At 41.9% G+C, this 17,620-nt stretch overlaps 1 protein-coding gene across 5 annotated transcripts in view; it reads right to left on the bottom strand.

Moving 5' to 3' along the window:
* The window catches only part of LOC126293317 (molybdenum cofactor sulfurase 3), a 151,285-nt gene that overhangs the window by 64,657 nt on the left and 69,008 nt on the right, over nt 1-17,620 (bottom strand). For all 5 annotated transcript variants that reach the window (XM_049986465.1, XM_049986462.1, XM_049986463.1 and 2 more), the window contains 2 exons: nt 9,964-10,871; nt 3,234-3,466 (listed from right to left, as the gene is read on the bottom strand). In XM_049986465.1, coding sequence (XP_049842422.1) covers nt 3,234-3,466; nt 9,964-10,871 — 1,141 coding nt within the window. The remainder of the gene's footprint in view (nt 1-3,233; nt 3,467-9,963; nt 10,872-17,620) is intronic.

The following is a 17,620-nucleotide window of genomic DNA, read 5'->3' as shown; positions in this document are numbered from 1 at the left end:
ATAACCAGAAAGAAAACTGCAGAAATGAAGTGCTACAACTGGTTGATAAGTTTTTGTACATATTAAAATGGTTCAAGTGGCTCTGAGCACTATGGGACTTAACTTCTGAGGTCATCAGTCCGATAGAAGTTAGGAACTTAGAACAAACCTAACTAACCTAAGGACATCACACACACCCATGCCCGAGGCAGGATTCGAACCTGCGACCATAGCAGCCCCGCGGTTCCGGACTGCAGCGCCAGAACCGCACGGCCACCGCGGCCAGCTGTACGTATTGAAGCAGGAGGCAACAACTGCATGGAGAACAACATAAATCAACAAACACAAGAGGTAAAAATGGTCGATTGTTTTTGGTGAAATTTCAAATGTCTGAAAAAAGTAATTACAACAGTAATGAGTTATGGCACCGACCTTTTAATGTGAAAATCAGTCAAATCCTGAAGGTTGCTGAGTAACAGAAAGTGGCATGTTGGTAATTATTAGGAGGTACACAAAGGCAAAAAATGAATTTGGGAACAGACTCAAATAGAAAATGCACTGAAACATCTTGGAGGCATCCTTTATCCAGCGTTCAACGTCCAATAATGATGATGATGCAATAACAATGTTAATGATGATTTGTTTACAGGGAGTTCTCTTTGGCACTGGCTCCTTACTTAGCTCTCATTTATTCATTTATCGCAAATCTCTCACACGACACAAAGTCTCGAGCAACTGGGGGGGGGGGGGGGGGGGGGGGGGGTAAACACTACGCAGGTGACTCCTATATATAAGAAGAGTAAAATAACGGACCCACAAAATTACAGTCCAATATCCTTATCTACGATTTTCTGCAGAATTCCTGAGCATATTGTAAGTTCAAATATAATCAGTTTCCTTCAGGTTTCCGTCCTCAAATCTGCATGGTTTTAGAAACTATCACTTGTGGCTGAGAATTTCTATTTTGTGTGACAAATGGCAGCTTCCACAAATCTGCATGGGTTTAGGAAGCATTGTTTATGATTGTTGGAGGAAACAGGAGAATTTCTACTCGGTGTGAAAATGGCAGCTAATACAAGAAAGTAGGGAAAATATCCCATAGTTTTCAAATACGGTGTTAGTGGTGTACTGCTTGACACAGTCATAGTGATTAAATATCAACGTGTGACACTGCACAGCAATATGAAATGGAATGAGCATGTAAGTTTGGTAGTACAGAAGGCAAATGCTTGGCATCAGTTTATTGGGAGAATTTTAGGGAAGTGTGGCTCAACTGTGAAGGAGACTGCATCATAACACTAAACCAACCCGTTCTTCAGTACTCGTCTAGTGTTTGGGATCCCCAGCAGGTCTGACTGAAGAAAAACATTGAAGAATTCAAACGCGTGCTGCTAGATTTGTTAAGAGTAGGTTCAATCAACACACGAGTACTACGGAGATGCTTCATGAACTCAAATGGGAATTCCTGGATGGATGAAACTGTTCTTTTCACAAAACACTATTGAGAAGATTTTCAGTGCCAGTACTTGCAGCTGACTCCAGAATGATTCTATTGCTGCCAACGTGCACTGCATGCAAGGAATGTGAATGCAAGGTAAGAAAAATTAGGGCTCGTAATGGGGCATGTAGATAGTTGATTTTTCCTTGCTCCGTTTGTGAGTGGAGCAGAATAGTAGTAGTGCCACATGCCACGCACCGTACATGGTTTATGGAGTACATATGTAGCTGTTCATATGTAGCAAGACTTCAAGAAGAAGCAAGACTTCAAGAAGAATACAATAATTCCAATCCCAAAAAAGGCAGATGCTGACAGATGTGAAAATTACCGAACAATCAGTTTAATAAGTCATGGATGCAAAATACTAACGCGAATTCTTTAGAGATGAATGGAAAAACAGGTAGAAGCCGGCCTCAGGAGGGGGGGGGGGTTCAGTTTGGATTCCGTAGAAATGTTGGAACACGCGAGCCAATACTGACCCTACGACTTGTCTTGGAAGCTAGACTAATGAAAGGCAAACCTATGTTTCTAGCATTTGTAGACTTAGAGAAAGCTTTTGACAATGTTGACTGGAATACTCTCTTTCAAATTCTGAAGGTGGCAGGGGTCAAATACAGGGAGCGAAAGGCTATATACAATTTGTACAGAAACCAGATGGCAGTTATAACAGTTGAGGGGCAGGAAAGGGAAGCAGTGGTTGGGAAGGGAATGAGACAGGTTTGTAGCCTATCCTCATTGTTATTCAATCTGTATATTGAGCAAGCAGTGAAGGAAACAAAAGAAAAATTCGGAGTAAGTATTAAAATCCATGGAGAAGAAATAAAAACTTGGAGGTTTGCCGATGACATTGTAATTCTGTCAGAGACAGCAAAGGACTTGGAAGAGCAGTTGAACGGAATGGAAGGTGTCTTGAAAGGAGGATATAAGATGAACAACAAAACAAGAAAAACGAGGATAATGAAATGTAGTCGAATTAAGTCGGGTGATGCTGGGGGAATTAGATTAGGAAATGAGACACTTAAAGTAGTAAAGGAGTTTTGTTATTTGGGGAGCAAAATAACTGATGATGGTCGAAGTAGAGAGGATATCAAATGTAGACTGGCAATGACAAGGAAAGCATTTCTGAAGAAGAGATATTTGTTAACATCGAGTATAGATTTAAGTGTCAAGAAGTCGTTTCTGAAAGTATTTGTACAGAGCGTAGCCATGTATGGAAGTGAAACATGGGCGATAACTAGTTTGGACAAGAAGAGAATAGAAGCTTTTGAAATGTGGTGCTAAAGAAGAATGCTCAAGATTAGATGGGTAGATCACATAACTAATGAGGAGGTATTGAATAGGATGGGGGAGAAGAGGAGTTTGTGGCAAAACTTGACTAGATGAAGGGAGCAGTTGGTAGGACACGTTATGAGTCATCAAGGGATCACCAATTTAGTATTGGAGGGCAGCGTGGAGGGTAAAAATCGTAGAGGGAGACCAAGAGATGAATACACTAAGCAGATTCAGAAGGATGTAGCTTGCAGTAGATACTGGGAGATGAAGAAGCTTGTACAGGATAGAGTAGCATGGAGAGCTGCATCAAACCAGTCTCAGGACTGAAGACCATAACAACAACAACAACAACAACAACAACAACATGTACCTGTTGATGTAGAATGATTGTGTGTTCATTGTGACGTGTCCTGTGACACTGCGTGGGTAACCCAGGCGTCCAGCTGAAATTTACTGAAAAGCAGCTCAGCCTAGATGCACACACCTGGGAAGTGAAGCCGCAGGATCCTCCTGTGGACGTCGACGTGAGGCGCGACGAGGCACAGCTGGGGCTCCGTCTTCTGCGTGAGGGCCACCCCCGCGGATGTCACCACCATCCACTGCCTGTCGTAGGCCAGGCCGCGCGCGCTCACCTCCCACGCCGGGACGGCCATCGCGCCGCACGACTTCACTGGGTACACGAAGATGTGCCTCAGCGTTGCGACTGCTTCAGATTTCCTGGGCAGAAAAGTGAGTCCTGCTTTACGTTTAACAACACACAACTGGTCAGTACCTCCATCTATACTCTAATGACCATGACGAAGTGCATTATTGAACTGTACATTCGATACACATATGGAGGAAGTTAAGAATGATAGCTTTTATGTCTCTGTCACGACACTGCTGCCTCAGACTAAACCTGTTCCAAGCTGACTGCTTCATAGTTTGGTACACTATGTGATCAAAAGTATCTGGACACCCCAAAAACATACATTTTTCGCATCAGGTGCATTGTGCTGCCACCTACTGCCAGGTACTTCATATCAGCGACCTCAGTAGACATCGTGAGAGAGCACAGACTTTGAACGTGGTCAGGTGATTGGGTGTCACGCATGTCATATGTCTGTACATGAGATTTCCACACTCCTGAACATCCCTAGGTCCACTGCTTCCGATGTGACAGTGAAGTGGATATGTGAAGGGACATGTACAGCACAAAAGTGTACAGGCCAACCTCATCTGTTGACTGAGAGAGACTGGTGACAGTTGTTGATAATTCTTCTGGGTTGTATGGCCGTGGTCCAAGAAATTCTACTATTCCAAACGTTTCATCCAATACTACGTTGAACATCTTTAGAAGTATGGCTAGTTCTGCTGAGTCCTGCCGACTCGACAGGACTCAGCAGGACTAGCCATACTTCTAAAGATGTTCAACGTAGTATTGGATGAAACATTTGGAATAGTAGAATTCCTTGGACCATGGCCATACAACCCAGAAGAATTATCAACAACAGTACCATCTGGTCGTGAAAGCCTTCATTGTAAGACTGGTGACAGTTGAAGAGGGTCATAATGTGTAATAGACTGATATCTATCCAGACCATTGCACAGGAATTCCAAACTGCATCAGGATCTGCTGCAACTACTATGACAGTTAGGCGGGAGGTGAAAAAGTTGGGTTTCATGGCTGAGTAACTGCTAATAAGCCACACATCAAGCCAGTAAATGCCAAACGACACCTCACTTGGTGTACGGAGTGTAAATATTGGGCGATTGAACTGTGGAAAAATGTTGTGTGGCCTGACAAATCACGGTACACAATGTGACAATCCGATGACAAGGTGTGGCTATGGCAAATGCCCGGTGAACATCATCTGCCAGTGTGTGTAGTGCCAACAGTGAAATTCGGAAGCAGTGGTTTTATGGTGTGGTCATGTTTCACATGGAGGGGGCTTGCACCCCTTGTTGTTTTGTGTGACACTATCACAGCACAGACCTACATTGATGTTTTAAGCACCGTCTTGCTTCCCCCTGTTGAAGAGCAATTTGGGGATGGCAATTGCACCTTTCAATACGATGGAGCACCTGTTCATAATGCACAGCTTGTGGCGAAGTGGTTACATGACAATAACATCCCTGTAATGGACTGTCCTGCACAGAGTCCTGACCTGAATCCTATAGAACATCTTTGGGATGTTTTGGAATGCTGACTGACATTGATACCTCTCCTCAGTGCAGCACTCTGTGAAGAATGGGCTTCCATTCCGTTTGAAACCTTCCAGCCCCTGATTGAATGCATGCCTGCGAAACTGGAAGCTGGCTAACACCATATTGAATTCCAGCATTACCGATGGAGGGTGCCACGAACTTTTAAGTCATTTTCAGCCAGGTGTCCAGATACTTTTGATCATTTAGTGTATCTTCCTCTTTTCACTCCAGCCAGTATTTTTATTCTTCTCCTTCTGTCCAGTTGTGTCTTTGATAGACATTACTAAAATTCCTTTTCATCATAGTATTTGTCCCACAACAGTTTTCATAACAAGGTTTAGGAGAGTTCTGTGTTCCCTTACCCTTTCATTACTTCACTGTCTTTCATTTATCCACACATTTAATTTCTTCATTCTGCCCAAAACCCACATCTCGAATACTTAAATTTTGTTCATTTCTCACTCCTTCATTGTCTGGTTTACACAGCCATATAGAAAAACACTCCACACAAAGCATTTACCCAACCTTTGTCTGAACTCCACCACCATTTTGGTACATAATAAGCATATCGTTTTCTGGAAAGCTTGCTCTGCTACAGCAATTCTTGATTTTATTTGTCTTTCACTTGCTGAGTTTCCAGTTATCAAGCTACCAAAATACCTGTACTTATAGCCTGTTCAATTTGACCATGTGTTGTTTCCACTTTCATGTATTCTTTGCCACATACTCTCATCGACTTAGTTTCCTTCGAAGTGATTTTAATTCTGCACTCTCACAACCTTCCTTCAAGTCTGGATGGTGTTCTTCAAAAACAGATTGATATACTGTGCATCCATCAAGTGTCTCCGCAGCAGTGAACCTCGCGAGTCTCTCCTTTGAGGGGTGTAAGATTGGCAGGATGTTAAAATCTTGCCAGCACGTGCTCTGTGGATCTGCAGTAGTAGGATGGGGGTAGCCGTACTGCGTGTGCATTTCAGGTGTCAGTTGTGTTACTGTCTAGTTATTGGACAAGACAAGTGTAGTGAGAATGCTTACTATTGCGAAGAGAGCATTTTTAGTGGAATGGGTTTTCCGTGCAAAGGGAAACTTTACAGAGAAACATTATGGAGCATGTGAGGTAGCAATTTAGGTTGCATCTTCCTGCTTCATGATGTCTACACCGTGACACTCTGGGTGATTTAATTTGTAAATTCCAGACGACAGATTCAGTTCATCACGAACCGTGAACTGGTAAGCCCAAAATTTGAACAGAAGCTTGACGACATTTCGAATATTGTGTTGCAGAGGACAAAAAAATTTGTGAGGAGATTATTGCAAGAGATTAAAGTCTCTCATATGACAACAGGTATGTCTGTAGTCAAAAAACTCGGGATATGTCTATAAAATTACTGCTGTGCAACAATTTCAATGTATGCACCATGAGAATGAATAGCATACTGTGAATGGTTTCAGCAATTTGTTAACTGACACGGAGTTGGTGTTTTAGATCAAACCTTTTTCACTGATAAGGCTTGATTTCACCTATCTGGCTACATTAATTCCCAAAATTCATGAATTTCATCACCAGGAAATCCACATGCCATTCCATGCACAGAAAATTCAGTGGGCTGCCACGATGCAAGCACAAATTATAGAGCCGATCTTTTTCAATAGTACCGTCACTTCCAATGTCTATTGCTCCGAGATAATTTACCCATTTATTGCTCTGCTGAATGAAAATGAGTTCAATCATTCTTTTTCTAACAAAAAGTCTCTGGCCCCTGCACTCAGTTCCTCCCCAACTATTTCCCTTGGGGCACAGCTAAAATATTTGTGTATGAAAATAACCCAAAGACAATAGACGAACTGAAGACAGCAATAATTGATTATCTGCATTCGATTACACAAGAAATACTGGCAAAAGTGTTTGCAAATAAATGTAAATGAAGAATGAGGAAAACATTTCCAGCATCTACTGTGATATTGGTGAGTACAGAGTATTTAATTGTAATGGATGTAATCAGTTAATTTCATTGTTTTAACTGTAATAATGTTGAACACCATCTCCCAACATAATGGCAGCCACTAGCAGTGAATCCCAGGCCCTAGCTTATACAGCAATACAAACGTTCTGTCAACATTATGCACCCTGCAAGTTGACACACATGGAGCTCACTGCTGCAGAGAGACTTTGTGGACGCACTGTACCTCCGAGCAATAACGTGTTGTCAGCAAATCTGATGCTGTTGATCTTCAGGCTTCCTAAGCTTACTCCTTCCTTCTCTACTATAGTGTCCTCATTGTCAAGTATTCAGTATACACAGTAAACAGAATTGGTAAAAATATAACATCACTGTCTTACTCCTCTTTTGATTTCAGACAGGTTTATTGTACCATTTATTAGCTTCACAGACTCTGTGTAAGATGTTATGACCCTATGGCTGCAGTGGACTGCTACAGCAATCTAGCTGCATCCTACCCTGACTGCAGTTGATTGCTACAGCAGTTGAGCACTGAGCTGTCTGTGGAGTGGTTGATAGCTATAGATGTTTTGACACTTATACTTATAGACATTTGGACACTTATGCTGAATACAAGGTCCATTTCATCATAATACCACTGGCAGACTTTCACCATACTGTATAATTTCTTCTAAATGTAACATATGGCTCTTCAATGTGCAGAATGTGATATCACTGTCTCAAGTCAGCACTTGTGGCAGAATTATACAATAGTTCGTAGTTTGCTATAAATGGAACCCACATTGCTTATAACACAACCAACTCTGCGTTATACATGTTTTGGAATGTTCATTTCAAACCAAAGCACTTTTTCACTGTGTTGATGGAACTACTACAATAGTGCTTTAACTTATTTGTAGAGTGACTCATTTACAAACACAAAAGAAATGCTGCATAGTTAATGCTGCTGTAGTGAGAAAACAGTTAGGGAGTGTATGTCATGCCTAATTTCATTATCATCTAAAATATGGGATCACATTTTCAGGAACTCAAAAGCAGCTACCAGCAAATTCAAACTGCAAAAAAGTGCCATCAGAATCATGTTTGGATTTAAACCTAGAAACTCATGTAAAGCATTGTCTGGTATTTCTCCTTTAACATGCATCTACATTATGTAAATACTTTTATTCATTAAAATAAATGTAATAGCTGAGGACAGTAAATTCCAAAAGAACTGCTATGTTCATGATCATTTTGCCTGATGAAATGAAAACTTACATACAACCCAACACACCACACCACTGTGCCAAAACGGTGCTTTCCAGACAGCAGTTAAATTTTGTTAACAAACTTCCTGAGAACATAGAAGCAAATACTGAGGCAAAAATCTTTGGAAAATCTTTAACACTACTGGGTTTGGGTATGTATAAAGTGCGCTGACCACAAATAATGTTGTTGTGTAGTGTTTCATTGTTGTTTTATAACTGCAAGCCTGTACCTTTTTCTTCATTATTTATTCAGCTGACTCAGTGATAAGTTGTGTTGTCATATGTTCAAGTGAGCAGCAGTAATATAAAATAAACAGCGAGCTATGACAGAAGAAATTTATGATCCAGTATTATGAAAAGGATAGCTGCTACTCACCATATAGCAGAGATGCTAAGTCACAGATGGGCACAAAAAAAAAAAAAAAAAAAAAAAAAAAAACTGTCACAAAATAAGCTTTTGGCCAACAAGGCCTTTGTCAAAAATAGACAAAACACACACACACACACACACACACACACACACACACACAGGGACCATCAGAGTCTCTGAGAGCTGAAGACTGACTTTATGATTCCTGCAAGGAATGACTCATACTCTGAACTAGTAGGACAATACCACACTGAAGCGATTGTCTAATGTGACGATCAGTAATCAAATAAGCGGTTGGTTTGGACCCGATGCAACTGTGCTGTTTAATGCTCTGAGTGGGTCATTACTGTTTGGTAACACTTTTATATGACATCGGGATGATACAGTGAAAGTTTATTTTATTATTTTTCAATTAAACAGTGATTTAGCTCATATAATGTAAGGTTATTTTGCCACTGTTTAATTGAACTAAGATTAAATTATGAATTTGCTCATGCATATTTATATTAACAACATAAACATTTTTTTTCTTTGGCCCTTGTCCCACGCCAACACAGGGTCAGCCTTGTTATTACAGATTTGGCAGTGTTAGCTGTTATTACAGATTTGGCAGTGTTAGCTGCAGAGGGGGACCGGATGCCATTCCAGTTCCCCCTTCCTCTGTTCTGTCACCCACCAGCCCCTAATTCACTGCTCCAAATTACTTTCATTGAGTACTCCCCCCTCCCAAGCTCTGGCACCTAAGCTTCATATGCCTATGCTGTAGACCTGCCAACCCTTCCTTCTGCATCTTCTAACCAGAAAACTTGCTGTTTCCCTTTGAGCTGCTAGCTACCCATCTCCAACCACTCATTCCGCCTACGATTTATTTCTCCCTCTACCCATCCCACCTTATACTCCCCCCTCCCCCCCACCCCAACCAGTGCACTGCTAACTGCATCCCCAACTTTGTGCGCATCCAACCAGCACCGTGTGTGTGTGTGTGTGTGTGTGTGTGTGTATGTGTGTGTGTGTGTGTGTGTGTGTGTGTGTGTGTGTGTGTTTACTGTAACCTGAGAATGGATTTGCTCCAAAAGCTACCAAGTTTTCTTTCTCTTTTCGTGTGGCTGTTGATGATTCAATGCTTCTGCTATTCTACAAGTGGTCTCTTTTCCTCAAAAATTATTAAATTTTGTTGTTTCTATGGTAATGTGTACACAGAAGACAGTTGTATTGTCAAGAAACTGAAAAAAATACATGAATAAATAATCAATCATTCAATCAATCTTTAAAACCACTCTCTCTCTCTCTCTCCTCTCTCTCTCTCTCTCTCTCTATTCTGTGATGAAAGGCAAGTAAAACATTTCTCAAAATCTTATCTTACACTACAACTGGAGAGTCTGATGTTCTAATATTTGGCACGCAGGATAAAGCTCATTTGCATAGCCAAAAAAAGAAAATTTTACTTACCCATTCACAGTCTGTAGTGGTTTTTCTGGCTGCACAGTCAGATTACAACAGTTCTCTTCAACTTCATTATTAGCGTCAAAACTGCTGGCAACTCTGAACACTTTGTTCCTCGGAGGTCGGAAAGAGGAAGCTACTAGTTTCTGCTGAAAAATCAAGCTATCTCCATTTCCTTCTTCTTCAGAAGTGTTATTGTTTGTATCACTGCAAGACCGTGTGAGGTTTTCAGTAGTGGGCAAAGGAGAGAGATGTTTACAAGTTACTGGACACAACACAATTTCCTGTTTAGGATCCTCCACATCACATATCCCTCTCGGACTGTCAAGCCTGTCGGAATTATCTTGCACGTCACTGAAAGAGTCTGAAAGAACTCGAGGTTCCTCATCACTAAGGAGAGCAAGTGACTTCAGTTTTTCGACTTCACACTTCATTTCACCTGAGCATTTCTCACGTTCGTGCTCAGGTACATCTGTGCACCAACTGCTCCCATTAACCAGGTTAAATTCTTCACCTACACCACCATTTCCCTCTACTCGGAAGCGCCTAGATACTATGTTGTCTTTTTCACGTCTAGTAACATAACTTGTGAAACTGTACTTTTCCACCTTCCCTGCTTCCCGAGCACTAATTAAGCTATGTGACAAAGGTTCTGTAGAATTCGGCACTGTGATTTCAAAACTGTTGGGCACACAACTGGAATCCACCTGGAATTTTTGCCTGTACAATGTAACAAACTCTGGCCACCATTTCGGAGTCTCAAAAATCGCCGGGCCTCGTACAAAAGCTGACTCCACCATCTCCAGAAACCTGTCGACGTCGTGCTCGGTTGACATGTAGCCAAAGGATATGCGAACGGATCCGGTCGGCTGACCGTCTATAAGGTCTCTTTCGTCACCACATACGTGGCCTGCCTGAAATCAAGGTCAAACAATAAAATTACAGATTTTCCAGAAATGAGTAATGTGACATAATTTTTATTACACACATGCACACACAAAAAGACAATACAGCACAAAGGAATTATCTGAATGGGACAGAAATCAGCAGACATGGTTTGCATGAGATTTTCACTCTGCAGCAGAGTGTGCGCTGATATGAAACTTTCTGGCAGATTAAAACTGTGTGTCAGACCAAGACTCAAACTCGGGACCTTTGCCTTTCGCGTGCAAATGCTCTACCAACTGAGCTAGCCAAGCACGACTGACGCCCTGTCCTCACAGCTTTACTTCTGCCAGTACCTCGTCTCCTACCTTCCGAACTTTACAGAAGCTCTCCTGTGAGCAGAAGTAAGGTTGTGAGGATGGAGCGTTAGTCGTGCTTGTGTAGCTCAGTTGGTAGAGCACTTGCCCGCAAAAGGCAAAGGTCTCGAGTTCGAGTCTCGGTCCGGCACACAGTTTTAATCTGCCAGGAAGTTTTTTCAATGAATGGTTTATTCAAGAGAAAGAGCTTCACAAATTGAGCAAGTCAGTAACATGTTTGTTCACCTCTGGCCCTAATGCAAGCAGTTATTTGGCTTGACATGGATCAACAGAGTTGCTGGATGTCCTCCTGAGCGATATTGTGCCAAATTCTATCCAACTGGCACGTTGGATCAACAAAGTTACCAGCTAGTTAGAGTACTCTGCCCATAGTGCTCTAAATGTTTTCAATTGGGGAGAGATATAGTGATCTTGCTAACCGGCGGTAGGGCTTGACAAGCATGAAAACAATCAGTAGAAACTCTCGCCAAGTGTGGGTCGACATTATCTTTCTGAAATTTAAGTCCACAATAGCTTCCCAGAAGGGGGAAAAAAAGAGGGGCATTGAATATCATCAATGTACTGCTGTGCTGTATGTGCTGTAAGGATGCCACAGATGACAACCAAAGGGATCCTGCTATGAAACGAAATGTCACTCCACACCATCACAACTGCTTGTCACGGCGTAGGGTGCACGACAGTGATATTGGTATCCCATCACTGTCTAGCACATCTTCAGAAATAACTTTGGCCTCAAATCTCACTGACTACAGCAAAATTGTTTTCTCATCATTTTGCAAGCTTTGTGTCACTCCACGGTGTCCTGTTAGGCAGAGCACAGTCAAATTATAAATGCTACTGCTAAGTGGCTTGAAATCCTCAGACTGTTGCCAATTCTACATTCAGTAGCCAAACATTTGAGCTAAGGATCCTGTAATTTTTCTTCAAAAGTACTCAAACTATGTACTACAAAGATAATAATAACAATGAAGTAGGGCTTAACTCTGGTTCTTCGTACTGATGTGCAGAACCCAACACACACAGCTGGATGGTTGTAGGACTTTGTGAATCCTACAGTACTCAAAGTCGATCACGAAGTGGCTGCTTGCGACATTGGGCCCCATGTTACTCCCCTATTTGGAGTCTGGCCTTATTCTGCATGTATTTTCCTCTACAATAGATGCATATGTGTCACAACTGGAGGCACATTACTTATATTATTATTATTATTATTATTATTATTATTATTATTATTACTGAGAATTTCATGTTATTCAGCTTCTGAACATTTTTCTTCAGCAGCACTGGCATAAACATAATCACAGGATAATCTTCATCCAACTCTTCACACATACAGGCAAAGTTGAAAGTATTGGTGACTAAGACTCTTGTCTGCATTTGCACTGAACAGCAAATTTTTAGACAATTTCAACAATATTTAAAGCAAAAATGAGTGGTAACAATGCTTCTTGCTTCATTGTAAGGTATCAATCTCATCATCTTAACCATATGATTATTTTTTGCCACTAGCAAAAAGGGGCAAGTCAGCTGAAAACTGGATGACTGATATTGTGGGCCACTGGGACAATTATACTGTTCCACGCTAACTGCAATATTCCTGTACCTGCATAATGGGCTGCAGTGACCAAAGTCATGACAGCCATAGTACAGTGATGAACATAAGTTGCAAATATGCTAAGAGAATTCATTCATTCCCTACAGATCACGGACAAGTACCAAGATCTCTGATAAAGAGATGTATAATTTATGGCATAGTACATGACTTCTCTTTTGACAATGGTTGTCAATGAAGGAACACTTTCTGAGCTCCTATGTTGCCGCTGGATGACACTATTCACGAGCCACTGTAAACCATCAGGAAAAGTTAATTTTCAAGAGCAGCAAAGCCATAAGCACGGTCTTGGGGAATGCTTGTGTATAGTGAGTTGTTATTATCTCCCTATACACTGACATCCCCACACCCATGGACTGGCTACTACTGAACACTACCTTTCCCGACATGTTATGAACTCCAGACCCTCCAATCTCATTTCTAATACACTTGACAAATTATATACTTACTTACAAAGCCTGTCCAAAAAGTATCTGACCTATGGCCACAAAAAATATTTCAAATACCTGATGGGGTTAGGACCCTAATCCCCTCCAAAGTGCTTACACACACTTAGCCCACTGATCCTTTCACTGCCAGAAACACCTCTGGAAGTCTTCTTTTGGAATGGTGTTCAGCTCCGTCGTCGTGTTCCTCATTATCTCTTCTCTACTCTCAAAACGGGATCCTTTCAGTGGCGTCTTCAATTTTGGAAACAACCAGAAGTCACAAGGAGCCATGTCTGGAGAATAGGGAGGTTGGCAAATGGCTGTAATTCCATGTTTGGCCAAGAAATTTTGGATCAAGTGGGACGAATGTGTGGGGGCATTGTCATGATACAGTTGCCAGTTTTTCGCCACCCACATGTCAGGTCTTTTGCGCCGAACTGCATCACGAAGTCGCCAGAGAACATCTTAATAGCACTCCTTTGTCACTGTTTGTCCTTCCTGTGTGTATTCGTGCAGCACATTTCCATGGACATCAAAGAAGACAGTCAGCATCACCTTGATTTTGCTTCGCACATGCCAAACTTTCTTCGGCCTTGGAGACTAGGGATGCTTCCACTGCGATTTTTTCACACACTTTCAAATTTGAAACATCAGTATTTGTTGCCCCCCACCCCCGCCACTTACAAAGACCTACTTTGATTCTTCTTTCTATGTGTAGCTACTGCTATTTCTGCAATGAACAACCTTAAAATGGTGATAGCCTCCCGAAAGAATTTATTCTATAGATATTCGGCACCTTTTACACATCTAAATGTTACATTACAGTATTGTTGTTGATGTTGTGGTCTGGTGTGATGAGGCTCTGTGAGCCATTCTATCCTGTGCAAGCATCATCATCTCCAAATAACTACTGCAGCGTACATCCCTCTGAATCTCCTTGTTGTATTCAACTCTTGGTCTCCCTCTACTATTTTCACCTCCAACACTTGTCTCTAACACTAAATTAGTGCTCCCTTGACGCTTCAGAATGTGCCCTATCAACTGAACCCTCCTTTTAGAAATTTCTTGTCTCCCCAGTTTTATTCATTATCTCCTCATTAGTTATGTGATCTACTCATCTAATCTTCAGCACTGCTCTGTAACACCACAATTCAAAAGTTTCTATTATTTTTTTGTCTAAACTGTTTATTGTTCAGGTTTCACTTTCACACACGGCTATATTCCAGACAAATACCCTCAGAAAATATTTCCTGAAACTTAAATCTACATTTCTTGTTAACAAATTTCTCTTCTTCAGAAACAATTTTCTTGTTACTTCAAGTCCACATTTCATACCTTCTCTACTTTGGCCATCGTCAGTTACTTTGCTTCCCAAACAGGAAGAACTCATCTTCTACCTTAAGTGTCTCATTTCCTAATTTAATTCCCTCAGCATCATCCAATTTAATCTGACTACATTCAATGACCCTTGTTTTTCTTTTGTTGATTTTCAACTTACATACTCATTTCAAGACACTGGCCATTTCATTCAACTGCTCTTCCAAATCCCTTGCTGTCTCTGACAGAATTACAATGTTGTATTCCTTCTCCCTGAACTTTAGTTCCTACTCCAAAAATTTCTTTTCTTATATTTACTGCTTGCTCAATGTACGATATGACTAACACTGGGGATAAGCTACAACCCTGTCTCACTTCCTTCTCCACCACTGCTTCCCTTTCACGCCTCCCAAATCTCATACAAGTTGTAAATAGACTTCACTCCCTATATTTTACACTTGCTATCTTCAGAATTTCAAAGTGAGTATTCCACTCAATACTGTCAAATACTTTCTCTAAGTTTGTAAATGCTATAAATATAGATTTGCCCTTTCTTAGCCTATCTTGTAAGAGAAGCCGTTGGGTTAGAATTGCCTCATGTGTTCCTACATTCCTCCAGACTACAAACTGATCTCCCCAAGCTTGAATCCTACCAGGAATTCTTGTTAGTATTTTGCTACCATGATTCATGAAACTGACAGTTCAGTAATTTTCAGAACTGTCAGCAACTGCTTTCTTTGGAATTGGAATTATTACATTATTCTTGAAGTCTGAGGATATTTCGCCTACTCATACCATCTTGCACAGCAGACGGAATAGTTTAGTCATGGCTGTCTCTCCCAAGGCTACCAGTAGTTCTGGTAGAATGTCATCTATCCCCTGGTCCTTGTTTCAACATATGTCCTTCATAGCTCTGTCAAATTCTTCTCACAGTTATTATTTCTTGTAGACAGGGAAGATGACTTAGAGGTTGACTTCACATTAATCTCTCTTGTGTAGACTCCTCTATACTTCTTTCACCTTCCAGCTTTCCCTTCTTTGCTTAGGACTGGTTTCCCATCTGAGCTTTTTATATTTATACAGATTCTTCTCTTTTCTCCAAAGGCCACTTTAATTTTCCTGTAGGTGGTATATATATATTATCGCTAGTGAAATATGCTTCTAAATCTTTACATTTGTCCTCTAGCCATTCCTGGTTAGCCTCTTTGCATTTTCTGTCAATCTCATTGTTTTTGACATTTTTAGTCCCTTTTGTGTTTCATTTGCTACATTTGATATTTTCTCCGTGCATCAATCAAATTCAATATCTCTTGTGTAACCCAAGGATTTCTACTAGGTCTTATCTTTCTACCTGTTAGATCCTCTCGCTGGCTTCACTGTTACATCTCTCTCAGCTACCCAGTCCTCTTCTTCTCCATTTCTTTCCCCTTTTTTGTCAATCATTCCCCAATACTCTCAATGAAACTCTCAAGCCCCTCTGGTTCTTTCAGTTTATCCAGGTCTCATCTCCTTCGTTTCGTACCATTCTGCAATTTCTTCAGATGAAATTTACTGTTCATAACCAATTAATTGTGGACAGAGGCCACATCTGTGTGTGGAACTGTCTCATAATTTAAAATATGGCGACAGAATCTGTGTCTTAACATCATATAATCAATCTGAAACCTGAAACTTCCTGGCAGATTAAAACTGTGTGCCCGACCGAGACTCGAACTCGGGACCTTTGCCTTTCGCGGGCAAGTGCTCTACCATCTGAGCTACCGAAGCACGACTCACGCCCGGTACTCACAGCTTTACTTCTGCCAGTATCCGTCTCCTACCTTCCAAACTTTACAGAAGCTCTCCTGCGAACCTTGCAGAACTAGCACTCCTGAAAGAAAGGATATTGTGGAGACATGGCTTAGCCACAGCCTGGGGGATGTTTCCAGAATGAGATTTTCACTCTGCAGCGGAGTGTGCGCTGATATGAAACTTCCTGGCAGATTAAAACTGTGTGCCCGACCGAGACTCGAACTCGGGACCTTTGCCTTTCGCGGGCAAGTGCTCTACCATCTGAGCTACCGAAGCACGACTCACGCCCGGTACTCACAGCTTTACTTCTGCCAGTATCCGTCTCCTACCTTCCAAACTTTACAGAAGCTCTCCTGCGAACCTTGCAGAACTAGCACTCCAGAAAGAAAGGATATTGCGGAGACATGGCTTAGCCACAGCCTGGGGGATGTTTCCAGAATGAGATTTTCACTCTGCAGCGGAGTGTGCGCTGATATGAAACTTCCTGGCAGATTAAAACTGTGTGCCCGACCGAGACTCGAACTCGGAACCTTTGCCTTTCGCGGGCAAGTGCTCTACCATCTGAGCTACCGAAGCACGACTCACGCCCGGTACTCACAGCTTTACTTCTGCCAGTATCCGTCTCCTACCTTCCAAACTTTACAGAAGCTCTCCTGCGAACCTTGCAGAACTAGCACTCCTGAAAGAAAGGATATTGCGGAGACATGGCTTAGCCACAGCCTGGGGGATGTTTCCAGAATGAGATTTTCACTCTGCAGCGGAGTGTGCGCTGATATGAAACTTCCTGGCAGATTAAAACTGTGTGCCCGACCGAGACTCGAACTCGGGACCTTTGCCTTTCGCGGGCAAGTGCTCTACCATCTGAGCTACCGAAGCACGACTCACGCCCGGTACTCACAGCTTTACTTCTGCCAGTATCCGTCTCCTACCTTCCAAACTTTACTGGCAGAAGTAAAGCTGTGAGTACCGGGCGTGAGTCGTGCTTCGGTAGCTCAGATGGTAGAGCACTTGCCCGCGAAAGGCAAAGGTCCCGAGTTCGAGTCTCGGTCGGGCACACAGTTTTAATCTGCCAGGAAGTTTCATATCAGCGCACACTCCGCTGCAGAGTGAAAATCTCATTCTGGAAACATCCCCCAGGCTGTGGCTAAGCCATGACTCCGCAATATCCTTTCTTTCAGGAGTGCTAGTTCTGCAAGGTTCGCAGGAGAGCTTCTGTAAAGTTTGGAAGGTAGGAGACGGATACTGGCAGAAGT

This window comes from Schistocerca gregaria, chromosome 10, assembly GCF_023897955.1.
Source record: "Schistocerca gregaria isolate iqSchGreg1 chromosome 10, iqSchGreg1.2, whole genome shotgun sequence".
NCBI classification, from domain to species: domain Eukaryota; kingdom Metazoa; phylum Arthropoda; class Insecta; order Orthoptera; family Acrididae; genus Schistocerca; species Schistocerca gregaria.
This window is presented reverse-complemented; position numbering and strand designations above follow the sequence as displayed.